At 35.8% G+C, this 17,389-nt stretch overlaps 1 protein-coding gene across 1 annotated transcript in view; it reads right to left on the reverse strand.

Moving 5' to 3' along the window:
- Window positions 1-4,921: 4,921 nt before the first annotated feature.
- The window catches only part of LOC145671083 (putative ATP-dependent RNA helicase DDX43), a 123,553-nt gene continuing 111,085 nt past the window's right edge, over window positions 4,922-17,389 (reverse strand). Inside the window, exon 14 of the mRNA XM_081739826.1 lies at window positions 4,922-6,616. Within this exon, the coding sequence (XP_081595952.1) occupies window positions 6,452-6,616 (165 nt within the window). The 3' untranslated portion in view covers window positions 4,922-6,451. The remainder of the gene's footprint in view (window positions 6,617-17,389) is intronic.

Genomic DNA, 17,389 nt, shown 5'->3' on the forward strand with positions numbered 1-17,389 from the left:
CAGTCCCTATAGTTAAGAAAAGTGTTATCTCCTAATAAAAAAGCTTTTATAACTACTGTTTGCACAGATATTGAATATTCTTTATTTTGTTTTAGGATAATTAAATATTACCTAAAGCAACTGTGTAACCTTTTAAACTTACTTTGTAACTGTAGAAAGAAAGAAAAAAAAGCAAAGATATATTTTCAAGTGCTGATCCTTTTAGTTACCTTTTGCCATATGTAAATCTTGATATAACCTTCTTTATATCTAAATAGGTTTATTGATCTAATATACTTTCATTATAAGAGCTGAATACATGAATTTTACAACAATGGGTAATGTATTCAACTTCCTGGACACGTCTTAAATGCAAATCCAGATTCAATAGTTCTTTCTTTATAAAAGAAACTGAGACCCCTTTCAATAGAATCAGAAGTACTTTGAATGGGCAGATCTCAATGGAAGAATTGGAATTCAAATTCACATTTTCTCGGTCAAATAGAGTCATGAGACTGGCCTAAATCCCATGAGAGAAAGTTTTGAGATGGAAACGTGGACACAGAATCTGCTAGAAATGGGATAGTACACAATCGAAGTCGACAGCTTAAAAAAAAAAAAAAAAAAAAAAAAAAAAAAAAAAAAAAAGAGCAGGAATAAATTAAAAAAGAAAATTGGTATTATTGGAAAATTGGTATTGTATTTTGAGGTTTGCTCGTAATTGACAGACGGCAAGAATTGTAACTTAAAATATGTATAAATCTTTCTATTAAAACTGAAGTATTTTCAGAAAAAGACAACCTTAGCCCAACAAAAGCGATACTTAGTACACTACAGTCCCGTTTAACCGAATAGCCTTTTTTAAAAAGCCTATTGTGCATAAAAATTACATTATTCCAGTTTAACCGAATTACCATCGATCACATCATAGGGAGCAGACTCGAGTAGTGCTGCCCAGGCCCGTATCCACGGGGAACTAGGGGGCCCAGCCCCCCTAAAAGTTTCACGGTAGGCTTGCAAATGAACTATAATATGGTGAAGTATAATATGATTGGGTCGGTCCCCCCTAACTTCTCCTGCCCCCCCTTAATTTTTGGGGCTGGCTACTGGCCTGGTGCTGCCTAGCATCATGTTTAGGGATAGGCACGAGTAGAGCTAAAACTCGACTCGAAACTCGTCTCGAATTCGAGTCGAGTCAAAGGTAATTTTCTCGAATCGAGTTATTGTTTTTGAAGTCGAGTTTCGAGTCGAGTCGAGTTTGATAGATGGCTCACTAGTTTAGCTCGTTTTGAAATCATGACCTGATTAGACTGGAAACCGAAAGGCATGAGAAATATAAGCAGTAAAATGGAATACTTTGTGTTGCTTATGAGAGAGGACACTGCTCGAGTGCTTGCATCTCGTCTTGTCTCGATAACGAGATAATAATAGATTTATAACGAGACATCCTCAAATTTAGTGAAAACCAATATCAATAAGTATACACTGTAGTTCATACCATCAAAGCTGAGGCCTGGACGGTTGAATTTTTGAACCTCATGAGAAGCCTAATCCGGGTAGTGATTTCAACCGGCCCGGCTCGATTCAACAGAACAAACAGCTCGAGCAGGCTCGGTTAGAATGAGGCATTGGTTCGGCTCAATTGAGCCGACTCGGTTGTTATGCACCAGCGACTCGCCTCAGGTGAGCCATTAGCTCGAGCCGATCGGTTGAAACGAGTCCATCGGCTCCGTTCGACTCGGCTGAACAGAGTCGATGGCTCGAGCCGGCTCGGTTCGGTTCAATTCAGCCGAGGGCTGGAGCCGGCTCGGTTGGGTGAGGTGTTGGGTCGGTTCAGCTCGATAGTAACTAAGTTGTGAGCCGAGCCGCTCGATCCGTTGACAACCCTAAATCCCGGCCGAGGAGTTTTGAATATGTTTGGCTGGCGCCCTATAAATTGTAACAATTTTCGGACCGAGCCCAAATACTTGCTCCTCCGGAACTCAAACCCAGAACCTCGTGAACGATGTCCTTGCCTCCAAGACTTCACGACTACCGAGGACGGCAGTCAACTACTTTTTTGTATTCAGATCGCCTAACTTTCATGTTTATACACGGTGTTGTAATAATAATAATAATAATAATAATAATAATAATAATAATAATAATAATAATAATAATAATAATAATAATAATAATAATAATGTATCATTGATAATAATTATATTATCTATGAAAGACACTTGAAGAAAGTACTAGAAACTACACACAGGGTTTGGCTCGACTCGACTCGAAACTCATCAAAATTCAGGAAATTTTTCAAGTCGAGTTCTCGAGTCGAGGTCAAAGATGTCTGTTTTGAGTCGAGTAGAGTTTCAAAGAAAACTTGCTCGAACTCGCTCGTGCCCATCCCTAATCATGTTCCCAATTTCTCCTGTTCTACTTACAGTAAACCTTTTAACTTACAAAAGGATGTGTTGTGTTACGTTACATAGACAAGCCAGGTCGTCTATGTAACATTGAACGGGTGTTGTTTTGTACTTGAAAAAACGATAAGTAATTGTAAAATTTTCCCCTATATTTTCAGAAAGAAAAAAACGATAGAACTAAATTGCTTTTATAAGAGAAAGAGTATAGATGAAGTGTAAGATCAAAATTTCATGCTACATCAATAATTTCCCTTGAAACAAGTAAAGTTTTATTGAGAAGGTGTACAAATGTATGCTAAGTTAGGAAGTTTTGGGGGGGTCCGGACCAGGTAACCCTCCCCTTCGTAGGTGCCCCTCTGATGCTGCGTTACTTTACTCTTGCTATTGTCGTTTCAATTTGCGTCCAGCCTTGCGCAGAGTTCTCACTTATTCGGCGAGCACTAATTCTCTGATTATTCCATATTTTCCAGGACACGATATACAAATTCCCAGGTATATATGTATTGTATAGTTATTTACCTCCGAATGTCTTCCAAAATCCGATATATGAAAGTAAATAATTTTATGGATACTGTCAATGGAAGTCCTGATCTGATTTTTTTTTTTCGAGTGAAATATTAAACCACTGACTGCATTTGCAAGAGATTCAGTAAATTCTTATTATATAAGAAATGCCTACAGTAGCAAAATAAATACTTAAAACGGTGGATTCTGAGAAGTAAAAATATATACTTACACAGTATGTCTGAAAAATATTGGAACTTTTTAAATTAAACAAAACGAATTAGATATTTTACCAACTGTAGGTTCTTTTGATTCAAAATGCATCCCTTTCGCATCAATACACCGCTGAGCTAGATAGAATTCAACCAATGCTAGATAGAGTTTTTAAAGTCCTTTTTTTCGGAATTGACTCAATAACCGTCGTCACAACAGATTGGACGTGTGTAACATTGTCATAAAGTGTTTCTTTTATGGCCAATTTTAATTTTGGAAATAGGAAATACATGGCGAAAAATCAGGCGAATACGGAGGATGTGAAAGCACACAGATTTGTTTTTAGACAAAAAGTCACAAACTGCGACCGGTCTGTGACATGGTGCATTGTCGTGCAATAAAGACCAACTGCCTGGCGCTCGATACTCGGGCCTTAAGCGAACGATTCGATTCCACAAACACTCCATAACATCCAGATAATATTCACAATTAAAAGTTAGACCCTGTGGAACGAATATCTTTGGAATCGTTAAAACAAGTCAAAATTGTTTTCTCACGTGACTTTTGAAAACACTTTTCTTTTCACTTTTGGAGAACCTGGGGACTTCCAGGTAGCACATTGGTGTTTTGTTTGCGGGTCGTACTAGTACCAAGTCTCATCACCAGTTACAATCGATTCCAGGAATGTTCTGTTCCATCTGGCTGTTTTAATCAGTCTTTGCAATGTTCAACGCGAGCAAGTTTTTGGTCGTCAGTTAAGGTGTGCGGAACAAATCGAGCACAAACTCTCCGTTTCTTTAAATCCTTTGTCAAAATTTCATGAATCATGTCTTTCGTCGTATTTAATTCCTCCGACATGCATCTCACAGTTGAATCCGCATCGTGGACCATTATTTCACGCACTTTTTCCACCAACTTAAAAGAAAATTGTTTTTCGATCTGCCTGGCTTTAGGTCGCCTTCCAAGGACTCATGACCGTCCCGGCATCGCGTATACCACTCGAACACACGTTAGCAATCATCACCATATACTTATTTCATCATTCCAATGTTTCTGTAAATATTTTACCTAACCTGAAACAAAATTTAATATGGGCTCTTTGCTCCATCGTGTTTTTGTGACGAGTTGACACCAAATACGCTCACTTTTCTTGCTATAACTTGACACTCGGTTAATTGGTTCTCATGATTGTTTGTTGGTCTCGTTTTGTTGAGTAGATGTCGAGCTTTTCGATGATGTGATGCTTCAATAGATGGAGATAGTGGTTATCTGTAAAGAAAACCAGTTTCGTTATTTTCCGATATACTGTGTATAATTCCTGACTTTTCTAGGACTTTTAACAAGTAAGATGAATTTCCTGACTTTTCCAAGTTTATCACGTCGGTAAGACCCATGTTCTGTTCTCCTGTTCGTCTGAGACACGCCATTTACCACCACTGTGAGGTTTCACTACACTCCCTGTCGATAAAAAAATGTCCCTTCCATTTTAGGTGATGGAGGATCCTTGTGGTAAACATGGCGAAAGTTTTGTTGTATTTGAAAAACACTTTTCGTGTGCGAAATATTACACGATTGCTTCTTTTTGAGTGCCGATGCCATTTTTTCATTTCGGCGATACTAGCACCGTTCCCGGTAGTCATACAAGTATAAACATTAGCTGAAAAAAAAAATTGGGGGAGGTTTCCTTCGACATGCATTTTTTTTTTCTATCTCTTACCATATTAAAGCCATACACTTTTAAAAACCGTCAGTCTCATTCTGGATACCCTAATCCTCTTGTTACTTATAGTAATAAATAAATGAATGAAAGCTTTTTGGAGTGGTACATTTTTATTAAACAAACAAGCTTATAAACATACAGTGATGTTGATTTACAAGCGAACTAGTTATTTGCCACATTGACAAGATATAAATTCAAACAAAGAAGAAAAGTCAGTAAAGCAATTTAAAGTAAAACAATTTTCCAATCTGATTTTCAGTTTTTGGAAACTTTTTTCTTTTCTTCTAGGTTTTACAAAATTAAATGACAAAAATATTACTAGATCACTTAACAAATTACAATGAAAAATACAAAGTTATCAAAATAAGTGAGTCTGTTAGGCAAGTTAATTTGTGATATTATACTAATGTTACTTTTATATTTACTTCATAGTCTGTATACCGTCTTCGAATGCAAAATATTTGAAAGTTTATCTTTAACATAATCAATGAATGTTGTTCAGCTATATTTTCATACTTGAGGGGGAAGAAAGTTCAAAGGCTTACCAAAATAAGACGACTTTTATGTGTATCCTGGTCACTTTAACTTACAACTGACAGACACACTGGTGAATTCGTTTTAAAATAGAACTTATCTGCTATTAAATACGATAACGTGACTCGATATCTAACATAACTAAAACTAACCTAGTCACATATTACTACACGAAAAGTAACTCTATTATAATGTTACACAATTTTTTGCTGATGTGCAAGTAATTTACTCAAACCCATGTAAAATTTCTCAAAGAAGGGTTGCATTTATTGGAAATAGGACAGAGTCTGCACTAGTTATTCCAAACTGTAACTTATTTAAATATAGCAAAGAAAATATATAAAAATGAACTCAAAACAACTCTTTTTCTATGGGGAGAAGGTAACTAATAGTACCGACTAGATTTCTTTCTGAAATATAAGGGATCTTAATATTGTATAAAGTTAGAAACACAATAAGGTGCTTTGAGATAAATTCGTAATACGCTTTTTTTTAATAAAGCAAATACACACTGAACAAACTCAAAAGAAGGAAGTTTTTTAATAAATCTAATTTTACACAAAAGAATTTTTTTGAAAAAAAAAACAGTATTTTCCGCAAAAATATGTTGTTTAAAACTCTAGGTTTACTTCACAATGTAACTGAACCTATATGGAAGAGAAAACCAGCTGACAGAACATTGTAGAAGAAAATGGTGGAGACATACATCCAATAGTAAACTGATAACAGCTGAATATGATAATAGTGATGACGATCGAAAATAGCAACTGACTCTAAAATTCTAACAAAAGAAATATGCTGTGGGAACGTAAAACTATACACCTCACTGCTTAAGATTCTGGATGAATCAGAACTGTGTTGCCAAGACACGCGTTTCTGCAATTACAGAGTATTTACTTTCATCCTGAAAGTAAAGTTAGCATTTTTATATAGTAAATGTATCACAGCTAACTGTATTTTATATACATTACTTTACCAAACACACAAGAGTTAAACATGTGAAGTTAAACCTAGAAATACTTCGAATTTTTTAACCTTAGTTACCAAATGGAAGAAACTGATCCCTTAACTACCTTGGAATGGTAATATTCTCCTAATACCTATCCCATCTCCCCCGATTATTTCCATAACCACCCCCACCTTCTCGTCGGTTCCCAACGCCTCTTCGATCTGTGCGTTCCCTTTCCTTCTCATTACGCCTTCTTTCCTTAAATGCTTCAAATCTCTCTGCCATTCTTTCCAGTTCCTCAGGCACTTCCTGCAATAAAACAATATGTAAATTATAGTTTAATGCATAAATTTGTTCACCTATAAATATGGTTTAAGAAAGAATAGGACTGTGGAATAAGGGTTCAGGAGCAATACTACGAAGCTCAATTTTGGCCACTTTTGTTTTTACTATGTTCGAGGAATATTAAAACGTCAACATTTCTAGTGGTCCAATTGAGTAAAGCTAAATTCAAAACAGCGTAAACTTACTGAAAAATAATTATGTTTTAGGGTGCAACAGACTTACTAATGGAGTAACGGAGGTTTACAAAGAATCTACGAGGTGTGGCAATTAAATAACGAGACTGTCCATCTCCTATCGCGCAGGATCGTGGGGGGAGGTAGCTAATGATGTGTTGTTGATCTTGAACGTTCATGGGCAGCCACTGTTTGTTTCATGATTCTGAAAGCTTTTCTTTTCTTTGCAGGCTTGCATGAAGAGAACAGTGTCCTGTAGTAGTGCCGGAATCATCGAGAACAGTAAAGTTGAGCAGCGCATTAACATCAAATTTCTGGTGAAATTAAACAAAACACCGACGGAATGTTGAGCAATATTAAAAGACGTGTATGGTGATAATGCTATGACACGTGCGCGAGTTTTCGAATGGCACAAACGATTTTCAGAAGGTAGGGGGGAGGCTGAAGATCATGAATGACCCGGCCGCACTTTAAGTTTAAGAGCGAACGAAAATGTTCAAAAAATTAATGAACTTGTGCGGAAAGACAGACGTCTGAACATTCGGATGATCGCAGACATGACGAAAATTAACAAAGAGACAGTTAAGACAAATTTTGCATGACAATTTAAACATGACAAAAGTTTGTGCAAAAATTGTCCCGAAAAGCCTCTCTCAGGAACAAAAAGACATTCGAAAGACCATTTGCTGTGACGTTATGGAACGACTCAAAGCAGAACCGTCGTCTGCTTTGTGATGAAACATTGATTCTCCAGTATGACTCCGGGACTAAGCGTCAATCCATGCACTGGAAGACTCCCACATCGCCAAGAATGAAAAAAGCACGAATGAGCAAGTCCAAAGTGAAGGCAATGCTCATAGTTTATATATATATATATATATATATATATATATATATATATATATATATATATATATATATCAGGGATATCATCATGACTAAATGGGAACCTCAGGGTGAAATCAGACCTACTACAAAGAAGTTTTAATCAAGCTGAGGGAAAGAATAAGGAAGAAGAGACCGGATTTGTGGAAGAACGATGCATGAATCCTCCACCGAGACAATGCGCCTGTCCATAATGCCCTTTCTGTGAAGCAGTTCTTAGCAGCCAAGCGCATTCCTGTCCTCGACCATCCTCCGTATTCCCCAGACATGGATCCCTGTGACTTTTATCTATTCCCGAAAGTGAAAAGTGCATTGAAGGTGTAATGCCCTTTGTCGTACCGGACTACACAGTATGGTAATTTATATAAAGATGTTATTATACAAACCTTTCTGAAACTGTTGTGCTGTCGTATGCATTTTACAAATAGACGTCTAATGATGTTACGTTGGATCCAGTTTCTTTGCAGTACAACAACACACAACACAGTTGTTAGGATTTATAGTTTTCACAATTTGGTTCAGTTATTCTACTTGTGGGCTCGGTTCTACAATGGATCACGTTGAACGTTTCCTAGCATGAACTGAGCAGAAGTTTGGCCCGATGCAACGGAGTCGCCATCCCACTTGCGGGAAAATTCCTAAAGGTCACAGTGATGAGAAAAACTATTTCTTGGAGAAGTAAAATTTGAACAGAGTAATGTTATTCAAGATTAAACAGAAAAATGAAATCTACGAATTAAATTTTGCACATGTAAAGTAAGTATCATTTAGATTAAGTACACATACCAGGTAAGTACAATTTTCCTTATTTATTGCCTGTTTCCAAAATTATTACATTCAGCACATTATTATAGCCGATGAATACATAGATTACTGAAAATGTTGACACATGGATATATTAATGAATCTCTCTTTTTTATTTAAGTATACCACGATCTACTCTCTTCCCATCGGATCTAATACAATATTAGGTGGTAAGTATATATTTCTTTTCTCTCTTTCTTCTTTATAATATTTATATATTTTACTGTATTTTATTTATTTACTTATTTATTCATTCATATTCATTCTTACTTATTTTACTTTATATCTATATTATTATTATTACCATTATGTTTATATATTTCTCTTCCCATTCGTTGATTAATCTAATATATATATTTTTCTTTCTTTCAGATCGATAGCTTCCACCTGGACATATTTATATTCCGACCATAAACAAGAGATGCATATATATATACTTACATTATTCAATTGGAGATCATTCCCAAAATAAATTGTTAATTGATGTTCCATGTTCACAGTTTAACTTAGATTATCAGTCATTATACATATATATATCCATAGGTTAGCACTTGTCATGAAATCTATGTATAAGAATTACGAAAAAGCCACTGAATTTTATTTATACTTAAAATTTAGAATAATTTGTTTTCAAGTTTGTAATATTATTTACCCCATTGTTTACATGGTGATTGATATTGAGGGAGAGAAAGTCTCCCCGAATCTGATTTATTTATCGCTGCATATTATTTTTATTTTCAAAACTCACTATTACGTATATCCATTATAACACTATTTTTCTACTTACTTTTTTATTTATCGATTCGAAAAAGTTTATATATTTTAAAAAGCTTGTATCTTTAGATGCGTACCAAAATCCTTATTGCCAATTTACATATCGTGTAATGCGCTATGGTGCAAGTCTAGAATAGCGGCGCATTACAGACTCCCGTTTGTCTAAAAGAAAAATTTTGTCAATAGATTAAATTTTTCAATAGTAGTTATGAAAATTTCTTATTCCACCGAATTATAATTTTCTCCATCAGAATTCTTAGATGTTTGTACTTCCTTTCGACTAATCCATTTGTCATATGACTATTACATTTGGATTTTAATTTAGTCATCTAATTCCATAGGTATGAAGTTAATTAACATTCATGGTTGTATAATTATGAATAACATACTTTTGGAAAATAATAATAAATCAAATTATCGAACTTCAATAAATAAATAACAATAATAACTAATTCAACTTAAAAATGGCACTTGTCCAACATAACACATCTTTAAAACTCGACGATTATTCTTGACTAAGTTAACCAGTATCAAATACAAATTGCTGCTTCCGTATTTGAAAACAGTGTTTTGGTTTATGTATTTTAGTTTTTCCTTTTCTTTGTCCCTTCTGGATGTACTAGGTTTTCTTTCTTCTTTTCTTCCTGCGTCTTCCACCAATTGTTAACTTCTTTCTACGTCTATATTTCTCAGCTACCTCAGAAGACTTTTTCCGTTTCAAGTATTTTACATAAATCTTGATGAGGTTTGCTAACTTTTTCTTTCTCTTTTTACACCTTTTCCTGGGTCCAGTTACATTTAATTTCAGCCTTTTCTTCCGATTTTCAAGTCTAGACTCTGAAGGTTTCTTCATTCTTCCTTTCTTCAACCAATACCTACTACTTGGGTTTTTCTTTTGCCTTTTCTTCAATTGATGTCTACTTCTCTGTTGTTGATGTTTTTCTTTCTCTTCAGTATATGTCTGACACTGCTTAGTTTTATAATTCTTCTTTTCTTTAGTTGAATCCGATTACTATGGTTTCTCCAAATCCTCTTTCTTCTTTTGATTGGAAACAGTTCTCCTTGTATCCTCTCGCTTCTAGTATTTTTCCTATTTCCAGACATAGGATGCTCTATCTCTTCTTTCTGGCTTTCTTGTGTAAGTATGATTTCTATCTTCTGTAGTTCTTTGTTATCCTTACACTCACATTCCTTTCCTGACTTCTTATCATCATATTCGTTCTCTACTTCTTTCAAAACTTTAACTTCCTGATCTGCCTCATGATTCTTTTTCTTCTTCTATTTTATTATCTTTTCCTTCTGCATTAACTACACCATTTACATCAAGGAGTTCTTTCTCTTCTTTCTCCTTAATTGTGTTTCCTCTTTCTGTCAGGTTTTCGCCACACTCCATTTCTTTTCCCTTCATTTCGATTTCCATTTGACAAAATTTATTGTCTATTCTTTTAAACAAATATGCTGTAAAATTCACTATTTCATTTTCAAGTTCGGCTACTTGAGAGTACCAGTAGGTGGATAACTGGCTAACAAATAAATTTTCAAATTCCTTAGATTTCTTCTTTTCTACTTTTTCTTTATCATTATTCCCTTTCTTCTCCTTGGTTCCTTTCTTTTGAATATCACTATCTTTCCTCTTGTCTTTTTCTGAATAACTATTGGTTTTCGATTTTCGTTCCTTTTTCTTTCTCTCATCCGTTGTATGATGGTGAGTTCTTTTCTTTTCCGTTTTAACTATTTCTTCGTCAGACATAATTATGACTTCCTCTTTTCTCTTACTTTCCTTCTCGCTATCACTCTTGTCACTGTTATGGGATTTTCTCTTTCGTTCCCTAGAACCATTTCTGGTAAATTTCTTCTATTTCTTTTCTTCTCTATGTCTATAATTTCTATTTTCCTTATCCTTTGATTCACCTTTACTCTCACTATGATGTTTATGACGTCTTCTATCTTTCTCTTTCCTTTCTTCTTTGTTGTCACTTTTATGTTTTCTCTCCTTTTTCATGTCTTCTGTATCACTTTTACTTTTCTTCGATTTCTTCTTATCCGTTACATGTTTTGTTTCACTTTTCACTATTTTCTTTTCTCTTCGTTCGTTCTTTTCATCTTCTATGTGTCTATATTTTCTGCTTTCTTTATCTTCTACATATTCTAGTTTATCTTTTACTATTTTCTTTTCTTTTTTCTTATTTTCATCTTCTATGCGCATATGTCTTCTGTTTTCTTTATATTTTACATTTTCTATTTTATCTTTTACTAATTTCTTCTCTTTATTCTGCTTTTCATCTTCAACATCTTTTATTATTTTCCTTTCTTCTTCCATATTTATCTTATTCTTCTTTATTACTATTATCATTCGGAAGAGCCTTATCTTCTTCCCTCTTATCTATCACCATTTATTATTTTTTACAATAAAATATTTATTTATTTATGTAATCCACAATAAAATTTTCAAAATTTCTTCAAGTTCTTGTACTATTCTCTTTTTCACAACGTTGTAATCAATCCAATCCTGAAGACTGGGATCGCAATTTTTACTGTAATGCCCTTTGTCGTACCGGACTACACAGTATGGTAATTTATATAAAGATGTTATTATACAAACCTTTCTGAAACTGTTGTGCTGTCGTATGCATTTTACAAATAGACGTCTAATGATGTTACGTTGGATCCAGTTTCTTTGCAGTACAACAACACACAACACAGTTGTTAGGATTTATAGTTTTCACAATTTGGTTCAGTTATTCTACTTGTGGGCTCGGTTCTACAATGGATCACGTTGAACGTTTCCTAGCATGAACTGAGCAGAAGTTTGGCCCGATGCAACGGAGTCGCCACCCCACTTGCGGGAAAATTCCTAAAGGTCACAGTGATGAGAAAAACTATTTCTTGGAGAAGTAAAATTTGAACAGAGTAATATGTTATTCAAGATTAAACAGAAAAATGAAATCTACGAATTAAATTTTGCACATGTAAAGTAAGTATCATTTAGATTAAGTACACATACCAGGTAAGTACAATTTTCCTTATTTATTGCCTGTTTCCAAAATTATTACATTCAGCACATTATTATAGCCGATGAATACATAGATTACTGAAAATGTTGACACATGGATATATTAATGAATCTCTCTTTTTTATTTAAGTATACCACGATCTACATCTCTTCCCATCGGATCTAATACAATATTAGGTGGTAAGTATATATTTCTTTTCTCTCTTTCTTCTTTATAATATTTATATATTTTACTGTATTTTATTTATTTACTTATTTATTCATTCATATTCATTCTTACTTATTTTACTTTATATCTATATTATTATTATTACCATTATGTTTATATATTTCTCTTCCCATTCGTTGATTAATCTAATATATATATTTTTCTTTCTTTCAGATCGATAGCTTCCACCTGGACATATTTATATTCCGACCATAAACAAGAGATGCATATATATATACTTACATTATTCAATTGGAGATCATTCCCAAAATAAATTGTTAATTGATGTTCCATGTTCACAGTTTAACTTAGATTATCAGTCATTATACATATATATATCCATAGGTTAGCACTTGTCATGAAATCTATGTATAAGAATTACGAAAAAGCCACTGAATTTTATTTATACTTAAAATTTAGAATAATTTGTTTTCAAGTTTGTAATATTATTTACCCCATTGTTTACATGGTGATTGATATTGAGGGAGAGAAAGTCTCCCCGAATCTGATTTATTTATCGCTGCATATTATTTTTATTTTCAAAACTCACTATTACGTATATCCATTATAACACTATTTTTCTACTTACTTTTTTATTTATCGATTCGAAAAAGTTTATATATTTTAAAAAGCTTGTATCTTTAGATGCGTACCAAAATCCTTATTGCCAATTTACATATCGTGTAATGCGCTATGGTGCAAGTCTAGAATAGCGGCGCATTACAAAGGGAACACATTTTCAGTCTGTGGAAGAGGTGAAACGAAAAACGGCAGAGTTGTTGAACAGGGTGACATCTGATGACCTACAGCATTGCTTTGAACAATGGAAGGCACGTATGCAGCAGTGTCTAGATAGGGGAGGAGAGTATATTGAAGGGGATAACAGTCAATTGTAACTTTCTTTGCAATACATCATATTTATGACACCAGTCTCGTTATTTAATTGCCACACCTCGTATATTTACTAATTAATATAAAACTGAATGAACTCTCTATTGCATACGCATACTAATATCATGAAAAGGATTATATTTTTAAGATATCGCAAAATTTGTTCTTCCTTCAAATTCATTTGTAAACAAGTAATAATTATTCTACCATATTAGGTATAATAAATTATGAATTTGAATTTGTTAACAGAAAACAAAAGATGGAGTATAAAAAAGAAAAGCTTCAAGCAACAAAGAGGATATTAAGTTTTAGAACAACATTTCACCTTCATTATTGGAGTTTATTTTCATCCTCTACATGATAGCTATAATACCTCACTTAAACAAAACTGGGGGCCGCGATGGCTCAGTGCTAAAGCGTTCACCTCGGGTTGCATAGGGTCCCTGTTTTGTGCTCAGCTCGAGCCATGAGTACATGGCGTCAGCTGGGATCGAACCAAAGACTAGAGGCGACTGCTCAAAAATCACCACGCACCAGAGGTAAGCGCTTTACCACTGAGCTACCATTTATACATGCATATTTATCATGCAAAACCAGTGTTGGGTAAGTTACTTGTAAAAATGTAACGCGTTACAAGTTACTTTACTTTCTCTTAAAATGTAACGCGTTAGTAACGCGTTACTTGCCCCCAAAAAGTAACTGTTACTTTACTTCGAAAGTAACGCGTTACTAACGCGTTACTTTTAGGCCCGAAATTTTAAAAATGTGAAAAAAATTATCACTTCAATTTTCCGTACTACTATTACTACCGCTATTATTATTATTATTATTATTATTATTATTATTATTAGTAGTAGTAGTAGTAGTAGTAGTAGTAGTAGTAGTAGTAGTAGTAGTAGTAGTAGAAGTAGTAGTAGTAGTAGTAGTAGTAGTAGTAGTAGTAGTAGTATTATAACAACACTGTATATAAAAAGAAAGATAGGCGGTTTGTATTTGAATACTAAAAAAACTAGTTGATTCCCAACCTCGGTAGTCGTGAAGTCTAGCAGTCAAGAACATTGTTCACGAGCTTCTGAGTTTGGGTTGAGGGTCTAGGTTGAATATTCGGGCTCGAGCCAAACAATGTTAAAAGTTATAGGGCACTGGCCAAATATCTTCAAAACTGCTCGGCCCGGGTTTAAAATTGTCAACGACTCGAGCAGCTCGGCTCACAGCTCATTCACTATCGACCCGAACCGAGAAGTAAGCCGAGCCAACAGCTCACCCAACCGACTCGGCTAGAGCCCTCGGCTCAGTTGAGCCGAACCGAGCAAATGGCTCATCCCCACCAAGCCAGCTCGAGCCGATGGTTCACCCCAAGTGAGCCGGCTCGAGCGATCTTCTCAGTTGAGCCGAGCCGAGCTGAGCTTGTTATAAAAAATCTCTTGTGGTCTCGCTATCGAGACGAGGCGAGATGGGAGCCGTGTCCCCTCTCGCGAGCAACACTAAAAGTATTCCATATTACTGTTTAGCTTACATTTCTCATGGCTTTCGCTTTCCAGTGTAATCAGGCCATGATTTCAAGACGACTTAAAACGAACGAGCCATTTATCAAACTCGACTGGACTCGAAACTTGACGCGAAAAACTGAATCGGCTCGGAACTCGACTCGAGGATATTACCTTGACTCGAAACTCGACTTGAATTCGAGTCGAGTCGAGTTTTAGCTTGACTCGTGCTCATCCTTATACGTTAGAAAAAATTGTTGCTTATTATTATTCTGCTAAACTAATTATATAATAATAACAATGTTGTTATGTAAAATTAAAAATAAAGAGTATAGAGAAACATTATACTACTCTATAATCAACGGAACTCTAGGATAAGCAAAGTGATCTGAAAGAACTCCAATATTACGTACCATCAGCAAACTATTTTCTAGTAATAAAGTAGGCCTGCTCATTAGAACACAGTTTATTCATATTAACACTTCAGACACTTTACTTTTAAATTCTGTCCACCATCATCCTCAGCTCTTAAGAAAAAAAGTATTCTTTCAAATGTTCGAACGGTAAAATATTTTCGTTCTCCATCTATATAAAAACAACACCAATCAAAGTAAAAATAGACTACCGGTATGACTGCACTCCTAGTTCACTCACTGAATGTATTGATTTGGAGCTGTCAAAATCTACGACAAAATCTTCCAGGTGCTTGCAATCAGTACACGTGATTTCCCTAAGGCTGTCCTCATCTTCCAAAAACAGCAAGTGGCACTACGAACTTATCTGCTTCTCTGTGTGTCTGTGACTGTCGGTCACTGACATACGTAGTTCATGCTCGATTGTTTCATTCTGAGAAATTCACTTACAGGAAAGAAACATTTGTTTCCGAAAAAAAATATACATATCATGTAGTTACTCGTCCGAAATGTAACGCGAGAAAAGTAACGCAAACTAGGTACGTTACTTAAAAATTTGTAACGCGTTACCGTTACAATTACTTTTGAAAAAATGTAACGCGTTATTAGGAAACGTTACTTAAAAAGTAACGCGTTACAAGTAACGCGTTACTTGCGTTACGTTACTTCCCAACACTGTGTAAAACTTATCAGTTTCAAAATCCCTTCTGTTCCCTTCCGTCGCATTGGCCGGTCTCAAGCCCGTGCTGAGAAAGGGGAAGGGATCCCCTTTGACACTGGCAGAATGTACTCTGAATATATGTTCTGTACTTTAGAACAAGATTGAAAGTGCATGGAAACACGTTACTCTCGTTATGTCTGGTGACTACAACTGCCCCATTCATGGACAGTTCAAAACTACAGCCAACAACCTACCGGGGAATGAAATTTTCGGTCGAATCTCTAAGTGGCGACTAACCTGTGCCATCGGATCTGGAAGGATACGTGGGATCTCGTCACGCCTCATTGGGGTAAGTAGTAAAAACTGTCGTCCCTACCGGCGGAAATGAGGGCTCACATCCTACCTTCGAAATGGGCAACTCGGTCGTGCTCTTGGGTCCAGGAAATAAGACTACGTGGTACCCTAACATGTATGAAAGAGTAGTAGTTCGTGTGTCCAGTGAAATGGATCCAACACGCTACCGTAAGGATGGATGTTGTACTGTCTTTAAAGAGTGATTAATGCATCCTCTTGGGTCCGAGACGGGATATCATATCCTAACCCACTCTCGTACCTCTAGTACGATTAACCTTCGTCCCAGGTTTCTTCTGGTTTACTGCGTACATGCCCATGACTCTACTGGGGGAACCATCACTTCCAAATAATTGCCTTTAAAGGGAGGCAGTCTACATCAGCCATCGGGTCCGGAAATGTAAGGTGTACCTCTTTCGTAAATAGAGAACATTCTGTATGGTTGGCCGGCCCTATTGAAGAAGGGTGTGGTGGTCCCTCCAATGATAGCTTACATGTACCATTGAGTTCCGAAAGTGGCATAGGTACAACGTGTACGTAATATCTAAACACTTTAAAGATACACAGTCTCGTATTGCTTGGGCAAGCCCACTGGGGGGGGGGGGGTTGTCCTACTCCCAAATGAACACGACTGCTTGCAAACGATCTACATCGGTCTTTGGCTCTGGTAATGTACGGTGTACCTCTACCGTAATTACAGGAAGTACTGCCTGGAGGAAAGAACCAAATGGTGACTGAAAAAAGGTGCCGATCTCATGTATCGAAGGTTTCCCATCTCAGCAAAAGGGAGGAAGCTCTCTAGGATAAGGGGCAGGCATCAAACTCAAATAGTGAACACATACCATTGGATCCGAGAGCATCTCGACGTGTTTGCGGTTCCTTTATGTGGAAGGCGATAGACATTGAACGATAGAGGTAGGCAGGGCCGGGAATGAATAAGCCTCCTCAGGGATACATGAGACTTCCAGATTGGGTTGGACTCTAACGGTTGTGGTTAAACCGTGGGATGTGGTAGCTAATGCGTGCATTGGCGAAAAGTGAGCTTGCATTATAGCATTCGAGCGCCATGCCAGCAGA

Source organism: Thermobia domestica, chromosome 15, assembly GCF_964235325.1.
Source record: "Thermobia domestica chromosome 15, izTheDome1.hap1.1, whole genome shotgun sequence".
Classification (NCBI taxonomy): domain Eukaryota; kingdom Metazoa; phylum Arthropoda; class Insecta; order Zygentoma; family Lepismatidae; genus Thermobia; species Thermobia domestica.